Genomic DNA, 17,956 nt, shown 5'->3' with positions numbered 1-17,956 from the left:
GTTGGAGGTCGGTTATTTCAAGGGGAAAACATGAGTATAAATAAAGGATAACGTATACGACATTGCACCTACAAATAGATCCAAGTTGAAAGTTGTGTCGACGTGTACGTCTGTGGGTACATACGAAGTGTTGATGATTGGAGACAACATTAGAGAAATGATAATAGGATGCTCATCTTACGCTGTAAGCAATGTGAAGGGCACACCTGCGCTACATGCGCTCCCATGATTATTGCTAGAAACTCCCACACGACTGTTCTGTGTATGACTGAACAGCGTTCCCGCCACTTTGTACATCGAGGTCTACGTTGCCATTTTGATGACGGCGTTTGTTTGTACTTTTTTTGCTGAACGGTGCCCCATATCGTCGACTTTGAACTGATATGGACATTCTTGGTCGAACATTTTTGTACAGTGACCCATGACACTCGAATGTAGAATTTTGGCGAATTTGAGCCACCTTACATTTTGAGCATGAAATATAGGCCTACCATGCAGCCGCTATAAAGAAACCAATGTTTTTACCATTGAAAACTTATCGAGATGTGTAGCCACTCAATCTTGAACTAATTTTTGTATATACATGTAGTAAATTTAGGCCCTATTGATATAAAGTTCATTGGCCAATGACAAGTTCATTTTTTCGCAATTCGCTATAGCAGAAATATACTGGATTCATATGAACGCGGCGTATACTTTCGCAAGTTTGTTTGATGCTACTGAGGTATAACAGTTAGTATAATAGCCATTTTGATAGATTTTGTATAAGGCTTAATTATGCGCTATGACACTCGAGCTGTAATTCAGCCATCTCAGGAGCATGTTTTGTTTCACATGCAGTTCCCACCAACGAGATTGTTATTATCGCCATCTTCACTTTCTATCATCATCATCAATCTCATCGTTGCGATCACATTCACACTTCTATCGGTATCATATCACCGTGAGATGATGCTTTCGATTTTGCACGAAAATGTAAGAGTCGTCGACAACTCGAACCGGGTGAGTTGTCAGGCCCGCTAGCCTAGCGCCTCGCCGTCGCCGCCATTGCTTTCGCTCACTCGCTACTCTGCCGACGACCGGCGGAAACACGAAAGCACACTGCGCCGGATCATTATGTGCAGAGCAGGATTTGCGCGGACACGCGGCGACATCTAACCTTTCCCGGTCGAACTCATAAGAATACCATCAGCTCGGCTGCATCACCGGTGATGCACCACACAACGCTGCACAGCGCGTTATACTCGTTGCTCCCCATGCAGTGTACATCAATGCCAGTATACTGTGAAGGTTAGCTGATGTACAGAACTGATGCTGAGTTGTTCTTGGAGAATCATTTATGATAGACCCATACTATTATTAGAATCTCCAACACCAACAAGAGCACGAGTTTTGGCCTGTGCGTGTTCTTGACAGCTTGACAGGTACGTACAATTCTCATCAGGGTTATCAAAACAAAGCATGTTGTATTTCAGTGCGATGCAATTAATTGCGGCAGCCATTTACTGAAGGTATCAGTGTTGCGGTCTTCTAGCCTTGTAGTACTGACTATTCCAAAAAGTAATATCAAGTGCTTGCGTCAGATGGACTATAGTGAATTGCGTCTGCTGTCTCCTGAAGATAGCAATACACGTATGGTTGGTTTAGATGTTGTAGACACGACCACAAGTACTGTCTCTGGTATTTACTTCAAAATGGATAGTCGCTTATATCAGTCTAGATATAGTCGTCTTATATGGTCATTCATTGGTCTATGGTGTTATACGAAATAAAATGCTCTGTAAGCGTACACTAGCATCAGTATAGAACATTTCTCTCTCAGTCTCATCTCATTGTGGTTCCGTCGCGAGTATCACACCACCACATCAAAAACCAACGTTGACCCTTCACTCGCACGGAGAATGCATTTTCAATTTTGGGTTGATTTTCTAATAAATTCCTCAAGGCTTGGAGAGTTCACAAATGATCACGAAGCAGGCAGTTTGTTCCATAGTCCGACAGTGGCTGAGAAAAAAATCCTCTGTGGTTCTTGAAATTGGTTTACTCCATGTTTTTCCTGCAGTAGTAGAAAGACGGGGAATTGCTTATAAAGAATATTCAATTTTTGGTAATCTTACTATGGTAACTATAGTAACAGCAATTTTAGACTTATAAATATGTCTCCCAGGTTTCGGATTATCCCAATTGATCCCAATTTAACATGAATGTGGGCAGAAGGATATTATGTAATTGCATCTTCATGTATAAGAACATATTATAGGTATATTTGCTCTCTGTTAAAATGCTCTCTGTTAAAATGCTCTCCCTAATGTAAGAGAGTAAGAAACCACTCGAAAAGAGTTGTCGCCATGTGGCTCTTTAAAAAGAGTGGGATCGAGTTTCACTGTTAATTAATTAAAGTAGTTCTTCGCTATGGGTCATCTAAAAGATGAACTTTCCCTCTTTAAAAGAACCATGTTGGACAATTCTTTTCGAGTGGTTAAGTTCACTCTCTTACATGTAGACAGCGATCGAATATCATTATAATCTCGTCCCGTTTTATGTGATTTTGTTTTATGTGATTAAGTTGCAGTCGATCACCATAATTTTTTTCATCAAAGCGTTTATAGGGACACCATCATGAGAAAAACATTCTCACCATGATGATGAAATATATTGAGATCGAATAATCATGAACACGTACGTACAGCCCGAGCTCACGAGCCTTGAGATTGAACACTAATGGGCAGTGACTATAGTAATGGTGCAGAATTTGAATTGAATTTATTTTCTGACATCGACCCAAAAAATAAACCGAACCTTTTTTAATAACAGAACGAACTCCTCTTCTCACACTCGCTGGGTTACTATCCGCCATGTAATTTTTGTTCCCTACGGCTGTTATCGACTGAATTTGACACGGGGTCGCGCGTGTGTGTCTATGGGAATGCTATTAGGTGTCAAGCAATTAACTGATAAAAGAGAACAGCGCTGTAGAAATACGTGTGGATAGATAATTCAATTGTATGCGCACATGGATGTAGCTGCATAATTGCCAAGGACATGTCACACAATAACAATTTTGATTCATTTAAAAAATCGAATCGTTTACGTCGAATGTTTGATAATATAATTACAATTCCAATCACATGAGAATTTAGTAGTTGTACGATATATTAATTCTGTATGATGTACATGTATGCTTTTGCATACATCACAATGATGGCAAAAAGCTGTGTGTTTGTTGGGTTGCCGTACATTATGCAGAAAATTTGCATGACTAATTTTGATTTGGCGCAAAGGACGCAAAGTGAACCAACATATAGGCCTAATTATTACCGACATTATCCGCAAATTATTATGTCATTCATAACACTATTGTTCAGTACCGACTACCAATAATTTAGATGTACAGTGATCCTTCCTATTAACGTTCTACGTAGATATTTTAATTGAGTTAACCTGGGGAAAATTATCGTCTGGATATCCTTTTCATTTATTTTCTTGGGAGAAATAGAGTTATATTGTTTGACAAAGCTTGTCACTGTCGTGAAAAGAAAGTCAGCACTGTCAATTAAAATCAAATTATGAAAGGTTTGACATTTGATAATTGAAAAACGGGACTTTTTTTCGCTCCCCAGAACAACCGTACAAAACACGCATCAGTAGAGAGCATTGAAGTCACGTCGGAGAATAAGTAGCTTGTGCAGCCACGCATAATAATATCGTGTAGACTAAGGCAGGTCAGAGAAGTGGAAAATCAAATAAAGCCCAGTCAATTACATTTACGAGAAATGAAAAGTACGGTTGTCATGAAAGGACACATCACAGAATAAATTTCTTACGTCACCCACAAAACTATAGAGAGACCAGTTAACATCAACCATTAATTTAAGCTTAATCGGATTTATTGCGCTGATGAGACTTTTTTCTGTGCTTTGCACGTGGCAGATTGGTGCTTAGTTAGGCAATGGAGACCTTTGTATCGGACATAATTATAGTGATCACGTGTTTCCAGAGTTGTCGAATCATTTCACTGAGTGTCTTACCTAAAGCACTCCCCAACCTCGTCTCCTGGGGTTACTTTATTTTCAACCTCGTTTCCATTAGAAACCCCTGGGTGGGAAACTTGCTTCCTGTATCCTGATTCGATGCAGCAAAGCCGGTAATCATGATTTTGGTGTACTTGGTGTTTTTATTTCCAACGTGTATTACATATTTTAACGTGCATTGTTAATTATTACGGTCACATCCACCTCAACAACAATCCCCCTTTTCCATTTTTCATATAAATGTAATATGTAATGTGACGCTGAATGTTGCTGGATGAGATTGTTACATTTTAAATTTGAAGAAAATCGTGTTTCGGATCTCTGCCACCACGGATTGATTCCGTTTTTACCCCAGGCACCACATACAGAAACAAACACCGATTTAAAGTACAGCAAGGCACCAGACTATTCCTAATTTGCTCAGTAATGCAAATAATCCAATACCAGGCTGAGCGAGCAAGTAATGGCGGAAGCGTACTGCTCGACACCATAGGAACGAAGTTGATTCCTAATAGTGGACCAGCCAAAGTGGAATTTTACACTTTCGACGGCATTTTTTTTTCGGTAATAGCAGGCAAGTGTCCGATCATTCAGTCATATGGGATGGGGAAGAAAATGTAGGTGGATGCCGTCCTTAATTTTGACCCTACATATGCCTAATTTGCATAAATCGTTAATACCTGCCTGGTAATATATATATTTCGGTGACTCTACCTACACATCCTCTTCAAAAAATACAAAAATATACCCAAATATGGAGATAAATATATTTACACAGCGAATTAACGATTTATGCAAGTTATGTATATTTAGGGCCAAAACTAAGAGTGGCATCCACCCACATCTTGTTATGGTTCAATCTAGCATGGATGCCAGCCATTACCAAAAACTGCCGTGACTTTTTTTTCTAGAGGACTTTTCCACATTTGGCTGGCCTACTATAACCGTTTTCTAGACTGTTGATTGGAGGTGTTGTTGTCGAGTAACTTGTAATGAATCATAATAAGTCACCACGTGTCAATCACAGATTAAATCATCCAGTCCCACTAGCTACATAATTATGTATACATGTGATAAATGCATTCCTTTGTTAATAACACATCAAATTGTTACTTGTAACTGGACTTGTGAATTGACTTCTTAATTCAGATTTACATGAGATTACTCCCACCGGGGGGGGGGGGGGGGGGGGGGGGGGGGGGGGGGGTCGTTTTTCGCCGGCCCGGGGAGGGGGGGGGGAGGGAGAGGCCTCCCCACCCCTAAATCCGCCAGTGCTCAACTACAACTTTGTTGATTGGATAATATTTAGAATAATTTTTTATCTCCTACAGCATCTCAAAAGTCCATCAGAAACAAGCCAAACCCACGACAATGACAGCAGCAGCGGAAAAGTGCGCCTCCAGAGCCGAGCGTCCTCCCATGCCAGAACCGACGGCCAATGCCGACGGTGAGCCGGACCTCCAGCCCCCATCAGCCAAGGAGGAAAAGACCACTAGCATGCGTGTCATCACTGCTGTGCTGGTGGGACTGGCCCTTCCCCACTTCGTGCTTGGGGGGATCTGCTCGGCTGCTGGCATCGTCCTCTTTGGCCAGTCGCCAATCTGGCTGGCCTACACCGTGGCGCCCATCTGGAGTGGCAGTTGTGTAAGTGTAATCAGTGACTTGAATCCCGATACCTTATGGTGTTAAATTGACACCATAATGAAAATAATTTATGTGCATTATGCATATAAATTAACAATCAGGATTAATCCTTTTCATACTCGATATCATTTCGTATTATTTGTTCTCGGCATTTGAAGAATTTCAACAGATAAATTCAGATCAAAAATAGCTCAAACATTCAGTTTCAGGTTTGATAAAGCTCTTTGAATTTTAATGTCAGACGCTTCTCCCCCAACTTTAGTTTCTGGCACAGTTATATTGTTGAAAAATTCCACACATTCAATAGTTTCTGGATTATGAGTGCAGTTGTAAAAATTCAAATTACAATAATAACTTTTTTTTTTAAATTTTTTTAAAATGAACCCTACCCTTTGAATATAAGGACTAATAATGGGCCGTTATCTTCCCGAGACTATACGCTTTTTAGCTCAAATGTTCTGAGATAATATTCTACAAGCTTATTCGAGGACAATTATTGGTTAAAGATAAGTTCAAGATGTCCAAAATTATAGCACGTAGGGTGCTCGGATTTTAAAAGCGTAATTTCTTAATACCTTTCTGATGATGCTGTTTCACAACATTTAAAATTAAGTTACCAAATGCAAAAGCGAGTAGTAATACTGCATTTTGCTGACAGTGATTATAGGGTTCATGACAGGAATTTTTCTGAGGAACATATTTTGTGCAACTTTCTACTCCTCATAAAATGTGTGAAAACTATTTTGGTTAATTTTATTCGAAAGTGCACTTCTTTAAACATGTAAACATTTCCATGCTTTTCTGGACAACAATAAGAGCTGTTGCTGTGATATCACTACAGGAAGACACTTTTCAGTTTAGGGGTTTTCTGTTCAAATTTTGAACCCAACAAATTTGCTCATTGAAAACATTTGTGAGAAAAATTTGCTTATTGGCTTACTGCCACAACGACGAATCACCAAAGAAAAGAAAATGTATATATGAAATATATACATTTGATATGTGAAATAGCTGTAACATTAAGGTTTCATGCCTGAAATGAGATCACACTTTTGCTCATGCATATGTAAATTTGTATTAACATAAAAATTAAACTGCACCAAAATACCCTTGAAAATTTCAAATAGGATACAAATGTGTCATTTTATTTCCCCGTTTCTTATTCTTGGAGAAGGTTGTGCCAAGATAGCAATGCTAGTGTTCTGTTCTTTCATCACACTTTAAAATTTGATATGGGACGTGTGAAAAAGGAACATGATTGCAAAAAAAGGTGTAAAAATGTCCATGCGGATTACATTGCATCCCATTGTCCACATCGACGGTATACAGCCATGTGCGTCGCCAGTATTTTTTTCTAGAGGGATGCAAAACATATTTTCCCCCAAAAATCCTGTACTTCTCAACATATTCTTGATTTATCAGTTTTAGAGGGGGACAGGGACATTCCCCCCCCCCATTAAATTTACACCAATATGAAATTTACACCAATATGACTCGCGCCTCTTTTTCTTTTCTTTTTTCCCTTCCTTTTTTGGGGGCTTTTCTGGGGGGGGGGGGAGCGCCCCCCTTGCCCCCCCCCCCCCCCCCCCCTCGCGACGCCCATGTAAACAGCTGCAACAGCCTAAAACGACATTTTGCTATAGAGTCGCACAAAATGTAACTTATTGATGAACTCTATTATTACCCCGGCAGTGCAATAAATATTTGATTGGTTTTCGCGAACCATACAAGTTCGCGATGACACACTGGATTAGATATAAATAGGTGAAAAGGGTTCATGTGCACTCTTACTGATGCATGCACTTTCAAACTGTTAAACTCAACTCACATCTCATTTAGTCGGGATTTTGTATGATGTAATGAGCTACATGTGTATTATTTAAACGGATGTATTTCACACTGTGTAGCATTTTTAAGCCTTCAATTTCTTGTTGGGTTATCAATTATTTTGTCAAAAGTGAACGTTTTTCTTCCCATTTCCCAAAGACCTGCTAATTAAGAAGGGAACAAACTGGGCCACAAAAACAGTGACGGCACATTTCAAAAACAGCAGTGACGGCTTAAAACAGGCTACACAAAATACAATGACCATTTTCTAAAACAATTAAAATATGTTTTAATTGATCATAATTGTAGGTTGTTGTATGTGGTGGATTTGGCATCGCTTCAGCGAAGAGCAAGACTGCGTACGGGGTAAGTCGTATCATCAGTGTACTTTTGAAACTTCAATTTAGAAATACCCAAAGCGTTGGTATTAATTTTGAAGCTTGACTGGATTGCGTATGCGTTGGGACACGGACGGAAATGGAAGAACAAGCCTGCAGCCTGCTTGTTAAATTTTAATGACTTACCTTCTTTTCTCTTTCAACGGACAAAAAGTAGACCTATGCATGCTCCACTCACTGCTTTATTGCCTTCGAGGGATTTATTCTGCATTCTGAGATTTCTGTCAGACAAGTGTTTCCTTAATCCATATTCAAAAATGCTTTCATGTCGCGTCAGATGCCCGTTATCATCGAATTATTACGCCACACCCGACTTGGGACATAAACACTTGTTATTCCTTCGGGACATTATTTTTGTACCGTGAACGCTAAAGTAGGAGCTTAAAGTGAGTATGATTGCAATTTGCATTTGTTTTTAAAGTATGAACGGTTGTGTTATACCTACGGACCTTTCGAAAAGACCGCAGGAGGAGAGACTCCAAAATAGTCTTTCAGGATCTGCTTTTATAAGTTCAACATGCCGGAAGCTGATGGGCATGCTGGCTATAGGATAACTGTGATGGTATTATTAGTTACGTATATACAGAAGGAATTATTTGCACATACAATTATCTTTAAATGATAAATGATTATGTTTTGAAACGGAGTCTAATGTTGTCAAACAACCCCAACAGGGAACAGATATGGTTCGCATTTTGGAGCTCTTATCCCGTGTATTTGTTTGACCGGCGTGTACCTGTCGACGCGTTTTTGACCTTTCACGAGGTATTATTTCCAAAAAAAAGGACATTTTTCGAACGTTTTCTGTCGCAACTACTGATTTCCATTAACCGGTCATTGCACGCCGTACAAACACACTGACACCACGCACTGGTCGTCCAACCATGTTGAATGTGGACGGAAACCCGTCTTCACTGTTCACCCATCACATCGGCCTAAAGTATAGGAATTATTTAAACATGATACATTTAAACAATCTGTTGTAATTTTCGTTTAATCAACATATTTATACATTTAATTAAAAAAAGGTATAGGGCCTATGTTCTACAGGTTCACTGTTATGGCGGAAGTTGGTGACTTCAATTGGAACATCAGATTATGTTGAGATAATGGTGCCAAATTCTGAATATGAGACGCCCTGTGAAGGTTGGAATGTGAAGGTGCGCTTAAATTCGTCCTGTTATCTCCTCGACAGATTCTGTGCTTCACTGCTTCCTCGGTGGTCAGCCTGATCGCCTGCATCGTCAGCATCCAGCTGCTTCGCCTGGGCCTGGTCAACCACACCACGGACGGTCAGACCTTCATGAAGGACTCCATGGACTCTCTGGTCATGGTGGCGCTGTCTACTACTGCTGTAGCCTGCGCCTTCAGCGTGCTGTCGGCCATCGCGAGCAGCCTGATCGCCTGGCAGCTCAAGAAGGAGCAGAAGATAAGGGGCAGGCGGCGGGTCTTGTCCAAGGAGGAGATGATTGCAGAGAGACAAAAACAACTCAAACAGGTAAGGAGACTAGTAGAATGGCCACGTTTGAAAGAATGAGGGCACTTTTAATACTTTTTCTTGACAAAAAGTAGAAATATTACACTTTTTTTTGAAGCAATTTAGCAAGTTTACTTAAATCTAAAAAGTATATTCTTCCCTTACTCTTCACCTCCATTGTTCTGTCCCCTCTTTACACGCCCCGCTTTGTGAGTCATGGACAGAAACAAAAGAATGACGGATTATGACGGTATGCGCAGTTACCTGCAGAAATTGATGCTACAGGCCACATTGTATGCAGTACGATGCGAATTTGTATAGACATTTTCAATTGTGCTTTAAATTTGAGCACTAATCATTCTGCGCCTCTTGTGCAACTTCTTTTACAGCAAAAAGAACAAGAAAAGAAAGTGCTGGACCGGATTGAGAAGGAGCGAACTCGAGCTGGAAGGTACCACAGGATTTGAAAGGAAAAGGAGATTATATCAGCCCCGGTAAACATTTCTATTAGATTCAAAAACGGGCCCTGTTGACAATAATAGTAGGTATTTATTTAACAACTGGTAATGGAGGTTTGAAATCGATAGAGAAGAGCTTTCCACAGTACATGTATTCCATAACAAAATGGCTGAAATAAAAATAGATTTACAAGAACTTCAAGTTCCTGATCTGTATTTAACATAGTACATGTATGTTAAAAATTATCTCATACACTCTTGTCCAGAAAATGGTTCCGTCTTTGAAGGTACGGTTTTCAAACTCATTTCAGATATCAAAAAAACACATTGTAAATAATTCTTTTGACATTTTGTAAAAAGTTGATGTATTTGTGAGACTCAGTCTAAAAATATAGACACTTAAACGTGCAGACTTGTTGTAAAGTACATGTAGTTAAACAAGCAGATTAAGTATACTTGATAAAGGAGATAGTTTTATAATTGTACACAGAACATTGAAATCGTGGCTGAAGACTTAAAGGAAATATTCAATTATTCCAGTAATACCTATATAATTAAAACCATATTTTATAAGGGTAGCCCTCCCAGTTAACACTAATGTACAGGAACCGTCATTACAATTACAAACATTCAATGCGGCTAGTGTGTAATGTGCTTACGTTAAAACCCCAACCTCGTCCCCAAGGCTTTCTTTATTTTCAACCTCGTTTCCAATAGTAACGTACCGTACGTACACACCTTCCCAAAAATAATCCTTTCCTTTCCAATTTGCTCATATTAATATGAAATGTGATACTGCATAACTCACGCTGGAACGAATTTATTCTGTTTTCACCCCAGGCCCAGACACCACATACAAAAACAAACGCTGATGTAAAGCATAGGCAGGCATCAGACTATTCCTCATTTGCATACGAATCCAAAATTGTTGGATATGCAAATGATCCAATACCAGGCCGTGTTTTCGAGACCGTGACCAGAAACATGTGTTTTGGCTTTGGTCATTGGTTGAGCGTTTTCGTGACTTCGGTTGACTGGAATGACGTCACTGTTCCGACCAAAACCGAACAAAGGCCAATGGTCGGTTTCGGAATACATTCAAGATGTCGGAAAGGTAAATACACGACATAATTTTTTACAAAACAGTGTTGGGAAAAATAGGCTTGTAATATTTATTTTTAATACGTTTGTTTGTACATTTTAAGTGGCCTGTAATAAAATGTCTGAACAAGAATTGCCATCCCATTTACACCCTCCTCCATGTTTGTTTACAACTTTTTGACACTGTTTTTGGTTCAGCGTTTTTGTGCGCATGTGTAAACATGTTTCTGGTATTCAATTTGACGTCACAAACATGTTTTTGGTCACAGTCGCGAAAAGTCGCCCCAAGCCTGAGAGAGCAGGTAGTGATGGGAGGGTAGGCCTACTGCTTGACACGTACCCTGGGAATGAGATTGTTAAAACCCGTATCGTATCATTTGTACGTTTATAAACGTTAGTTTTGTTTTTAAAAGGCTTTATTGCTCAAAATCTGCATGAAAGTGTTGGGTACCGCATTGTTTTGAACCATCTACGTAAACCAGATGTAGTACACAAAGGATTTTTTTTACAAATCGAAAAATAACTTCATAGAATTTTATGACTGGAATTCTTCAACTCTGAGTAAATTCCGTATACCGAGAGGTGAATTTGCCCATGGGCAATTCCACGGTTACTCACGTTACATTTTTGATGTACTTTTGAGTTTCCTTGGGCTGTAATTACCTTACTAAAAAGGTTTAATAACTGTTATCCCCATGGTAGATAGAGTAGACCTAGACCTACCTAAGCACCAAAGATGTCATCCAGAAAAATGTGTTATGTATGATAAACAAGACGCACAAAATCGGTTACTCACGTTACATTTTCGTGAGTTACTGGTACTAGTGAATTATTCAACGCATTGTGCTTGCTGTCACCAAGATTCTGATAATTTGTGTCTTTTGTTTTTTTATCAGCCTTTGACTAATCATCGCTAGAGAAAAACACACGCAGGCCATTAAACCAATTGACCCTCTACAAACAGCTTCATTTTCCAACTTCAGCACTTATAGCATACATTGTACTTTGCTATGGCAGTTTACATGAACAGCAATCAATTTGATATTTGTTTTGTGTGAAATATGCACAATAAAGTAATTGTTTTCAACTTATTAATCTAAAGTTGTAAACCACTTCAAGCGTTTTCAGAAAGAAAATCAAATTCAAGAAAAATTTGGCCTCCCAACCTGGTGCGGGGTCACTGTCAAATTCCCTGAGTTTTCCCTGATTATTGGTGTTTCTCAAAAATTCCCTGAGTTTTCTAAGTCTAGAGAGAAGGAAACTCATTTAACGCCCAGTTGGTCATGGTCTACGTATGATGTAAGCGGAGTTACTCCCATCCAAGATTACCTGCCCGTCCGCGGTTATCGACGAGCAAGTATCACTCCTCAAGAACCGAAGCACATCCTTCCGAAGCTCAGCCGCTGCAGTCTGGGCGAAGTTGACCGATCGAGTGATGGTATCAAGAAGGTATCTCCCGTCCTCGGTAAGCTCTTGGGGAGGATCGAAGCAGCATGAGACGTTGACGTAGATCCCAATCGGCTGGACCTCTGAAATCATAATGTTCTGCTTCCTGCATGCCTCCTCCAAATCAAAAGATGTGAAGAAGTCTTTCTCTTGGCCAAGGGATGTGTTGAGGAACTGCCAAAATTGCCCGCCCCCTGATTTACCTGAAAAATTAAAATGAAAAAAAAAAATACATACAAAGAGCCGTGCTTGTTGAGTTTTAATGCATATACAGACTTATCTAATGAGAAACTCGCCTTATTGTTTATTTTGTTAAATGTACTATAATAATTAAAATTATCTTTTTAAGACCCATCACACTTCTAAGGTTTTGAAATCACGTTAGTTTAAGAAAATGGTGCTTCCAGAACAAAAGTAGTAGCCAGAGATTCCTGCTGTGATGTTTATTGCCAGTAAATTGAATTTTACATATCTTTTCTGAAATGCCATCTATTCATCTACAAATATTCCCAACGCTTGATTGTTCTCACTGCCAAAATAATCAACATAAATTACCATTATTATGGTAGCTCGGTGGTCGAGTGGTAAGACATCTGCACTAGAAAGCAGGAGGTCGATCACCCGAGTGATCTTTTTTCTCCACCTTTCACTCGGGAGGTAACACACTTAGTATACAGTGTTTGAACGTCGGTGAAGGGCAAAACCTAATTTGATAAATTACCATCAACTAGTGTGATTAGAAGAATACCCCCACTGTGCAGCTTATCGTAGAGATATCTGAGGGAACTCCCCATATCTCCCGTGTAGTAGATGGAGTTGAAGCAGCAGATAAAATGAAACTTGTCTTCTTCCTTGGCGGTTGATCGATACTCCTGGAATGTCTGCTGTCTCCAGTCAAACTCTATACCTTGTAGCCTAGGAGATTCCTTGCCGACCAGGTCTTGGCACTGTTGAAACGTGTGAAGGTCAGGCTCAAGGAAGATAGCTCGTACGTTAGGATGTACCTTGTCCCGAAGGTGAGGTAGGATTCTGCTGTCGATCGTGCCTGTTGAAGGTAAAGATGCGTCTCGTTTTAATTCAGTCTGGATGGATCACTATGCAAACGTAGGGATGTAGGTTGTGGATGGAAGGTCCTGGGTCCTAAGGAATATGGGAAGCCATAGGCAACACACAAGGCTCCCTCCAACTTTCCTCCCTAAGTGTTTTCCAACAAATGACGGGTCTCAAATTCAAGGTAAATGACAAGATTAAACGAGAACTTACCTGTTTGAAATTTAATCTTGATTTCAAGAGAAAGTGCGAGCGAGAGATTACGTGAGATTCCAGTTGCGCATGCCCGGGCATAATTTACAGTGATGTGGCGTCTGGTATAGCATTCAAGACCTCAATTTACAGGAAAGAAATTGACGATCAGTTAACCCTTAACGTAGACAAAAGGGAGAGAACGGAGGGCACGTAATCTCTCGCTCGCAAGTTCTCATAACAATCAAGACTAAACTTTAAACAGAAAAGTTTGTAAATCTTTCCATTTCATTTCGAAATCTCGCGAGTGATTCCGTGAGACAACTTCACAGCAGATAATACTATTCACCACCGATGACGCTAGTGCTGAATACGTAGTCATGTACAAAATACTGAGGAACAATACCGGTAGGCCTACTGTTAAAAAACCAAAGGTAATGCGGTCATAGACATGTTCACAAATTTATGTACGAGGACAGTGTTCATTTTCGGGTGCTCATGGTTGCAGGCCAGTAAATTGGTCCGAAATTGCCTACGCCGTCCAAATCACGATTTGCATGCCCTCAAATTCGTTAATATTTGAGCATATTGTGGGCCATGAAATTGAGGTTTTGTAAAAAAAATATGGGCGGAAGCCGTGCACAGGACTGTGAGCTTGTGTTTAGTGAAATTTGGATGAAATTAGGGCCCTAAAAGTGCTCTATTTTCAAATGGAGTGTATGCACCGTTTTTTCAAAATGGCGATAGGCTTCAGGACTATTTTAAGGGGTGATCATCTTCGGATGGAAATTTCTCCTAAAAGTCATTAGATACCCCCCCCCCAAAAAAAAAAAAATCGAAAAGAAAATGAAAGATGATGTAATAAGCTTTAATTTGATGTGTGTCTCGAACACCTTGGAGAGTTGTGAGTAAGCCTGCATAAATAGTCTGGCGCCATCCAATCAACAGTTAACAATAATTTATGAAATACTTTCAGGGAACTCGACAAAAATGAGTAACTCGTACATAAGGCCCAAGAGCTCATGGCTGATGTACTGATGGTACAGTAATTACAATGGAACAGCGCCCTCATCACACTGTTGGCTTGGATGTCATGACCTCTGCCCTGTTTACAATTCAGGTCATGACATCCGGGGTCCAAATGTTTTTCTTTAATGTTCAGTGTTTTGCTGTTCCCATGAGGAATGTATGTTTGCTTACAAGGCCCATAAGAGCTCATTGCTAAAGTACTGAGGTACTGATGTACTAGGCCCTATTAAGGTACGTAAGAGCACATTGCTGATGTACGGAGGTACTGAGCCTTTGCATAGTACTAGTAGCGCTGTCACGCCCAAACTATCGCATCGGTCCCAACTATAGTTGGGACTGTCCCAACTATAGTGCGGCAGTTGGGTCGGCCCAACTATAGTTAGGACTGGAGTTGCGCCGGATGCTTCATGCTTGATAGATCTTGTTGGATTAAAATGTTCCGCGGCGCTGGCACCGTGTATTCGTCGTGCATGCATGCCGCAAGGCTGACCGGTCACGTGGTACTGCCTAGTTGGATGAGTTGTCCAGCTGCTGGGTTGATTGTCCAGCAACATTTTGCAAAATTCAAAGATTGCCATGGCCGGCCAACTATAGATGGGCCCCACCCATAGCTAATGTCAAAGGTCCCAAGTGAAGTCGGACAGTATGTAACAGAGCTGTAGGGAATGTTTTATAGTCGTACATCAATTGTAAACTATAGTTGGGACCACCAAATAAAAATATTGCAGTGGCCCAACTACAGATGGTCTAAGTCAGATGTGTATTAGAGTTGTAGGGAATGTTTTATAATCGTACAACAATGTACACTATAGTTGGGACCGCAAAATAAAAAGATTGGAGTGGCCCAACTATAGATTCGCCCCATCAATAGCTAATTTCAGTGGTCCCCAGTAAAGTCAGACGTGTATCAGAGCTGTAGGGAACGTTTTACAGTTGTACATCAATGGAAACTATAGTTGGGACACCGCAAAATAAAAAGATCGGAGTGGCCCAACTATAGATGGGCCAGCCCAACAGTGGAACTTACAGTTGGGACCGTCCTAACTATAGTTGGGACAGGCCCAACTATAGTTGGGCCAGCCCAACTGTGGAACTACAGTTGGGACAGGCCCAACTATAGTTGGGACAGGCCCAACTATAGTTGGGACCGATGCGATAGTTGGGGCGTGACAGCCATATTTTGAGCTACGTGCTTTTGTTCTAGATTGTAGATGGACATCGTTAGCAGACATATTTAATGCATTCATTTTTATTCTGAATTGAAAAAGAAAGAAAGACCTCTAAGATGGCTGATGTACGCAAAGTGTCAATATTGTACATCACTTCAAAATCATGTGGTCAAATTTAACCATAAATAGTCAACCCCTGCAGGATAAACTGGGCAGTTGGGGATGCAGTAAACATATTGTAGTTTGTAATTCAGTTGTACTTACCATTCCCAGCGCCCACACTAAGCACGTTTAATGTGCCAGTCGCAGGCAGGGAAATCTCCATTGAGTCCGCAAGTTTGGGTAGGCTTTTGTCTATCCAATCTGAAAATCTGTTAATCCTTTGACTCACACGATTATACACATCAAAATTCACGTTGTAGTAGTCTAAACTGTTACAGTACTCCGTCAAAGTCTGTGACGGTACGGCGTTTTCAGACATGTTGTTTGTATTCACCGTTGAGAAATTTGTATTTCTCCGTAGTCAGACTGTACCATAGAGCTATATTAAATTATATGCAAATAGCTGTACAAAAGCCGTACAAAATGTCTAGGTCTCCATAGGTTTGTGCACAAACATGGATGCACCCAGCAGGCATTACTTTGTACACGAAGTTAGCGCTCTAGTAATTTAATATAGCTCTATGGACTGTACTGGGATAATGCGGGGTCAGTTTACAAGGCAGAAACATACACGTACGTATACAAAAACCTTTGTAGCGACTGCCCCACTTTAACTGCGTGTGACGAGGTCAACGGGTCAAGCTCATTGATAGGAGATCAATGGACATGGTGCAGCGTAACTAGGAATCAACGGATTTGTAAATTCGGTGCGCCGAAACTAGGAATTTCAACTTATTTCGGTATCGCATTTGTAAATCCGGTAAGGTACTGTCTCGTTCACGAACATAACATGGCACGGCCGGTAAAACAAGGACTATTTTCGTTACTATTTACTAATGGAAGGCCCCAAAAATTAAATTGGATAGTTGTACCAAATTAAGTATCTGGTGTTTAAGCAAATTTTAGTATTAGACCAAGTATAGTTCGGTCAAGCAAAACTATTCTGAGACTGAATGATCACTAGTGGCCATAGAGCAACGAACAGAGTCGGCCAATTCTCCGCGCCGCCATGATGTACTACTACACTTGTTGCCAGTCTGTGTACGGTACTAAAAAAGAGAGAAGAAAACCGTGAAATTTCGCCGGTGCAATTGAGTATTAATTATGTTTTTATTGTTAAAGATGTTTCCCCGTTTATTCATTGGGTTTCATTCTTTGCATTACTTTACCTATTAATCTGTTTATTTTGTATTGACTGTCTACCTAATCCATTGAGTAAGGCCCCTATATATCTCCTTCAGTCTTTCCAGATTCTTGTGGATCTTTTCCCTTCCTTGTTCGACATATAAACATTTGTACAGTTCAAGATTTTTATTTCCATTCATTCATTGATTTCACTCTTTTCGTTGCCTTGCATTTTTCACACTGACTGTCTAAGAATTCCACTGAATTTTTGTGTTATTATTTTCTGAGATTTTTCGAGATCCGATATGTGAATTCATTCCATAGCATGTATTGTAAATATTTATATGGTTAGTTTAAGATTTTTATTTCGATTTATTAATTTGGGTTCCTTCATTTACTGCTCTTATGAACATTCCTGATTATGTGGAATGTCATATAATTAATCTATCTTGCATAATACACTTTGTTCAATTTCCCTGCTTATAACTTAATTCGGGCTGGTGGATATTCGTATGTTTACAGATTTGATAATTTGCGCGGCCGGAATCATACGACGTCTCGGGTGAAAATTTCCTAATTAAAATATTTGCAAATGTTTTAATTATAAAGCGTAATTATTATTTAAAAATCGAGTCAGCCACAGTGTCAAATTGAAAGCTTTGATTTTACGGAGGTCAAGTGTCCGGAGAAAGCTCTACACTAGCTACTAGGCCCGGGGAATGGGGCCCAGCGAGATTTGGCCAGGATTGTAGGCCTATATATACCCTACATTGAAATAAATTGTGTGGCACCATCAGATTGAACAGTTTACATTAAAATACATATATCTCTAGGAACCCGCTTAAAT

At 40.0% G+C, this 17,956-nt stretch overlaps 2 protein-coding genes across 3 annotated transcripts; one reads left to right on the top strand and one right to left on the bottom strand.

Annotated features, from left to right (window-relative positions):
• The first annotated feature begins 1,065 nt into the window (after positions 1-1,065).
• Positions 1,066-11,600, top strand: LOC119729137 (transmembrane protein 196-like). Its single transcript, XM_038201661.1, has 5 exons — positions 1,066-1,424; positions 5,363-5,675; positions 7,812-7,868; positions 9,096-9,398; positions 9,767-11,600. Exons 2-5 carry the CDS (start codon positions 5,403-5,405, stop codon positions 9,842-9,844), a joined length of 711 nt encoding a protein of 236 aa, XP_038057589.1. The 5' UTR covers positions 1,066-1,424; positions 5,363-5,402; the 3' UTR covers positions 9,845-11,600.
• A 278-nt stretch (positions 11,601-11,878) lies between these two features.
• On the bottom strand, positions 11,879-16,687 carry LOC119729319. Of its 2 annotated transcripts, none has more exons than XM_038201946.1 (3): positions 16,087-16,687; positions 13,290-13,427; positions 11,879-12,585 (listed from the first exon to the last, which is right to left on the bottom strand). In XM_038201946.1, the coding sequence occupies exons 1-3, from the start codon at positions 16,301-16,303 to the stop codon at positions 12,218-12,220; spliced, it is 723 nt and encodes a 240-aa protein (XP_038057874.1). In that variant the 5' UTR covers positions 16,304-16,687; the 3' UTR covers positions 11,879-12,217. The 2 variants fall into 2 exon arrangements, with proteins under 2 accessions (XP_038057874.1, XP_038057873.1); XM_038201945.1 differs by having other exon boundaries at positions 13,104-13,427; positions 16,087-16,684.
• Positions 16,688-17,956: the final 1,269 nt, after the last annotated feature.

This window comes from Patiria miniata, unplaced genomic scaffold, assembly GCF_015706575.1.
Source record: "Patiria miniata isolate m_02_andy unplaced genomic scaffold, ASM1570657v1 HiC_scaffold_20, whole genome shotgun sequence".
In the NCBI taxonomy this organism is placed as follows: domain Eukaryota; kingdom Metazoa; phylum Echinodermata; class Asteroidea; order Valvatida; family Asterinidae; genus Patiria; species Patiria miniata.
Note: the sequence above shows the minus strand (reverse complement) of the source record. Positions and strands in the feature narration are given on the sequence as shown.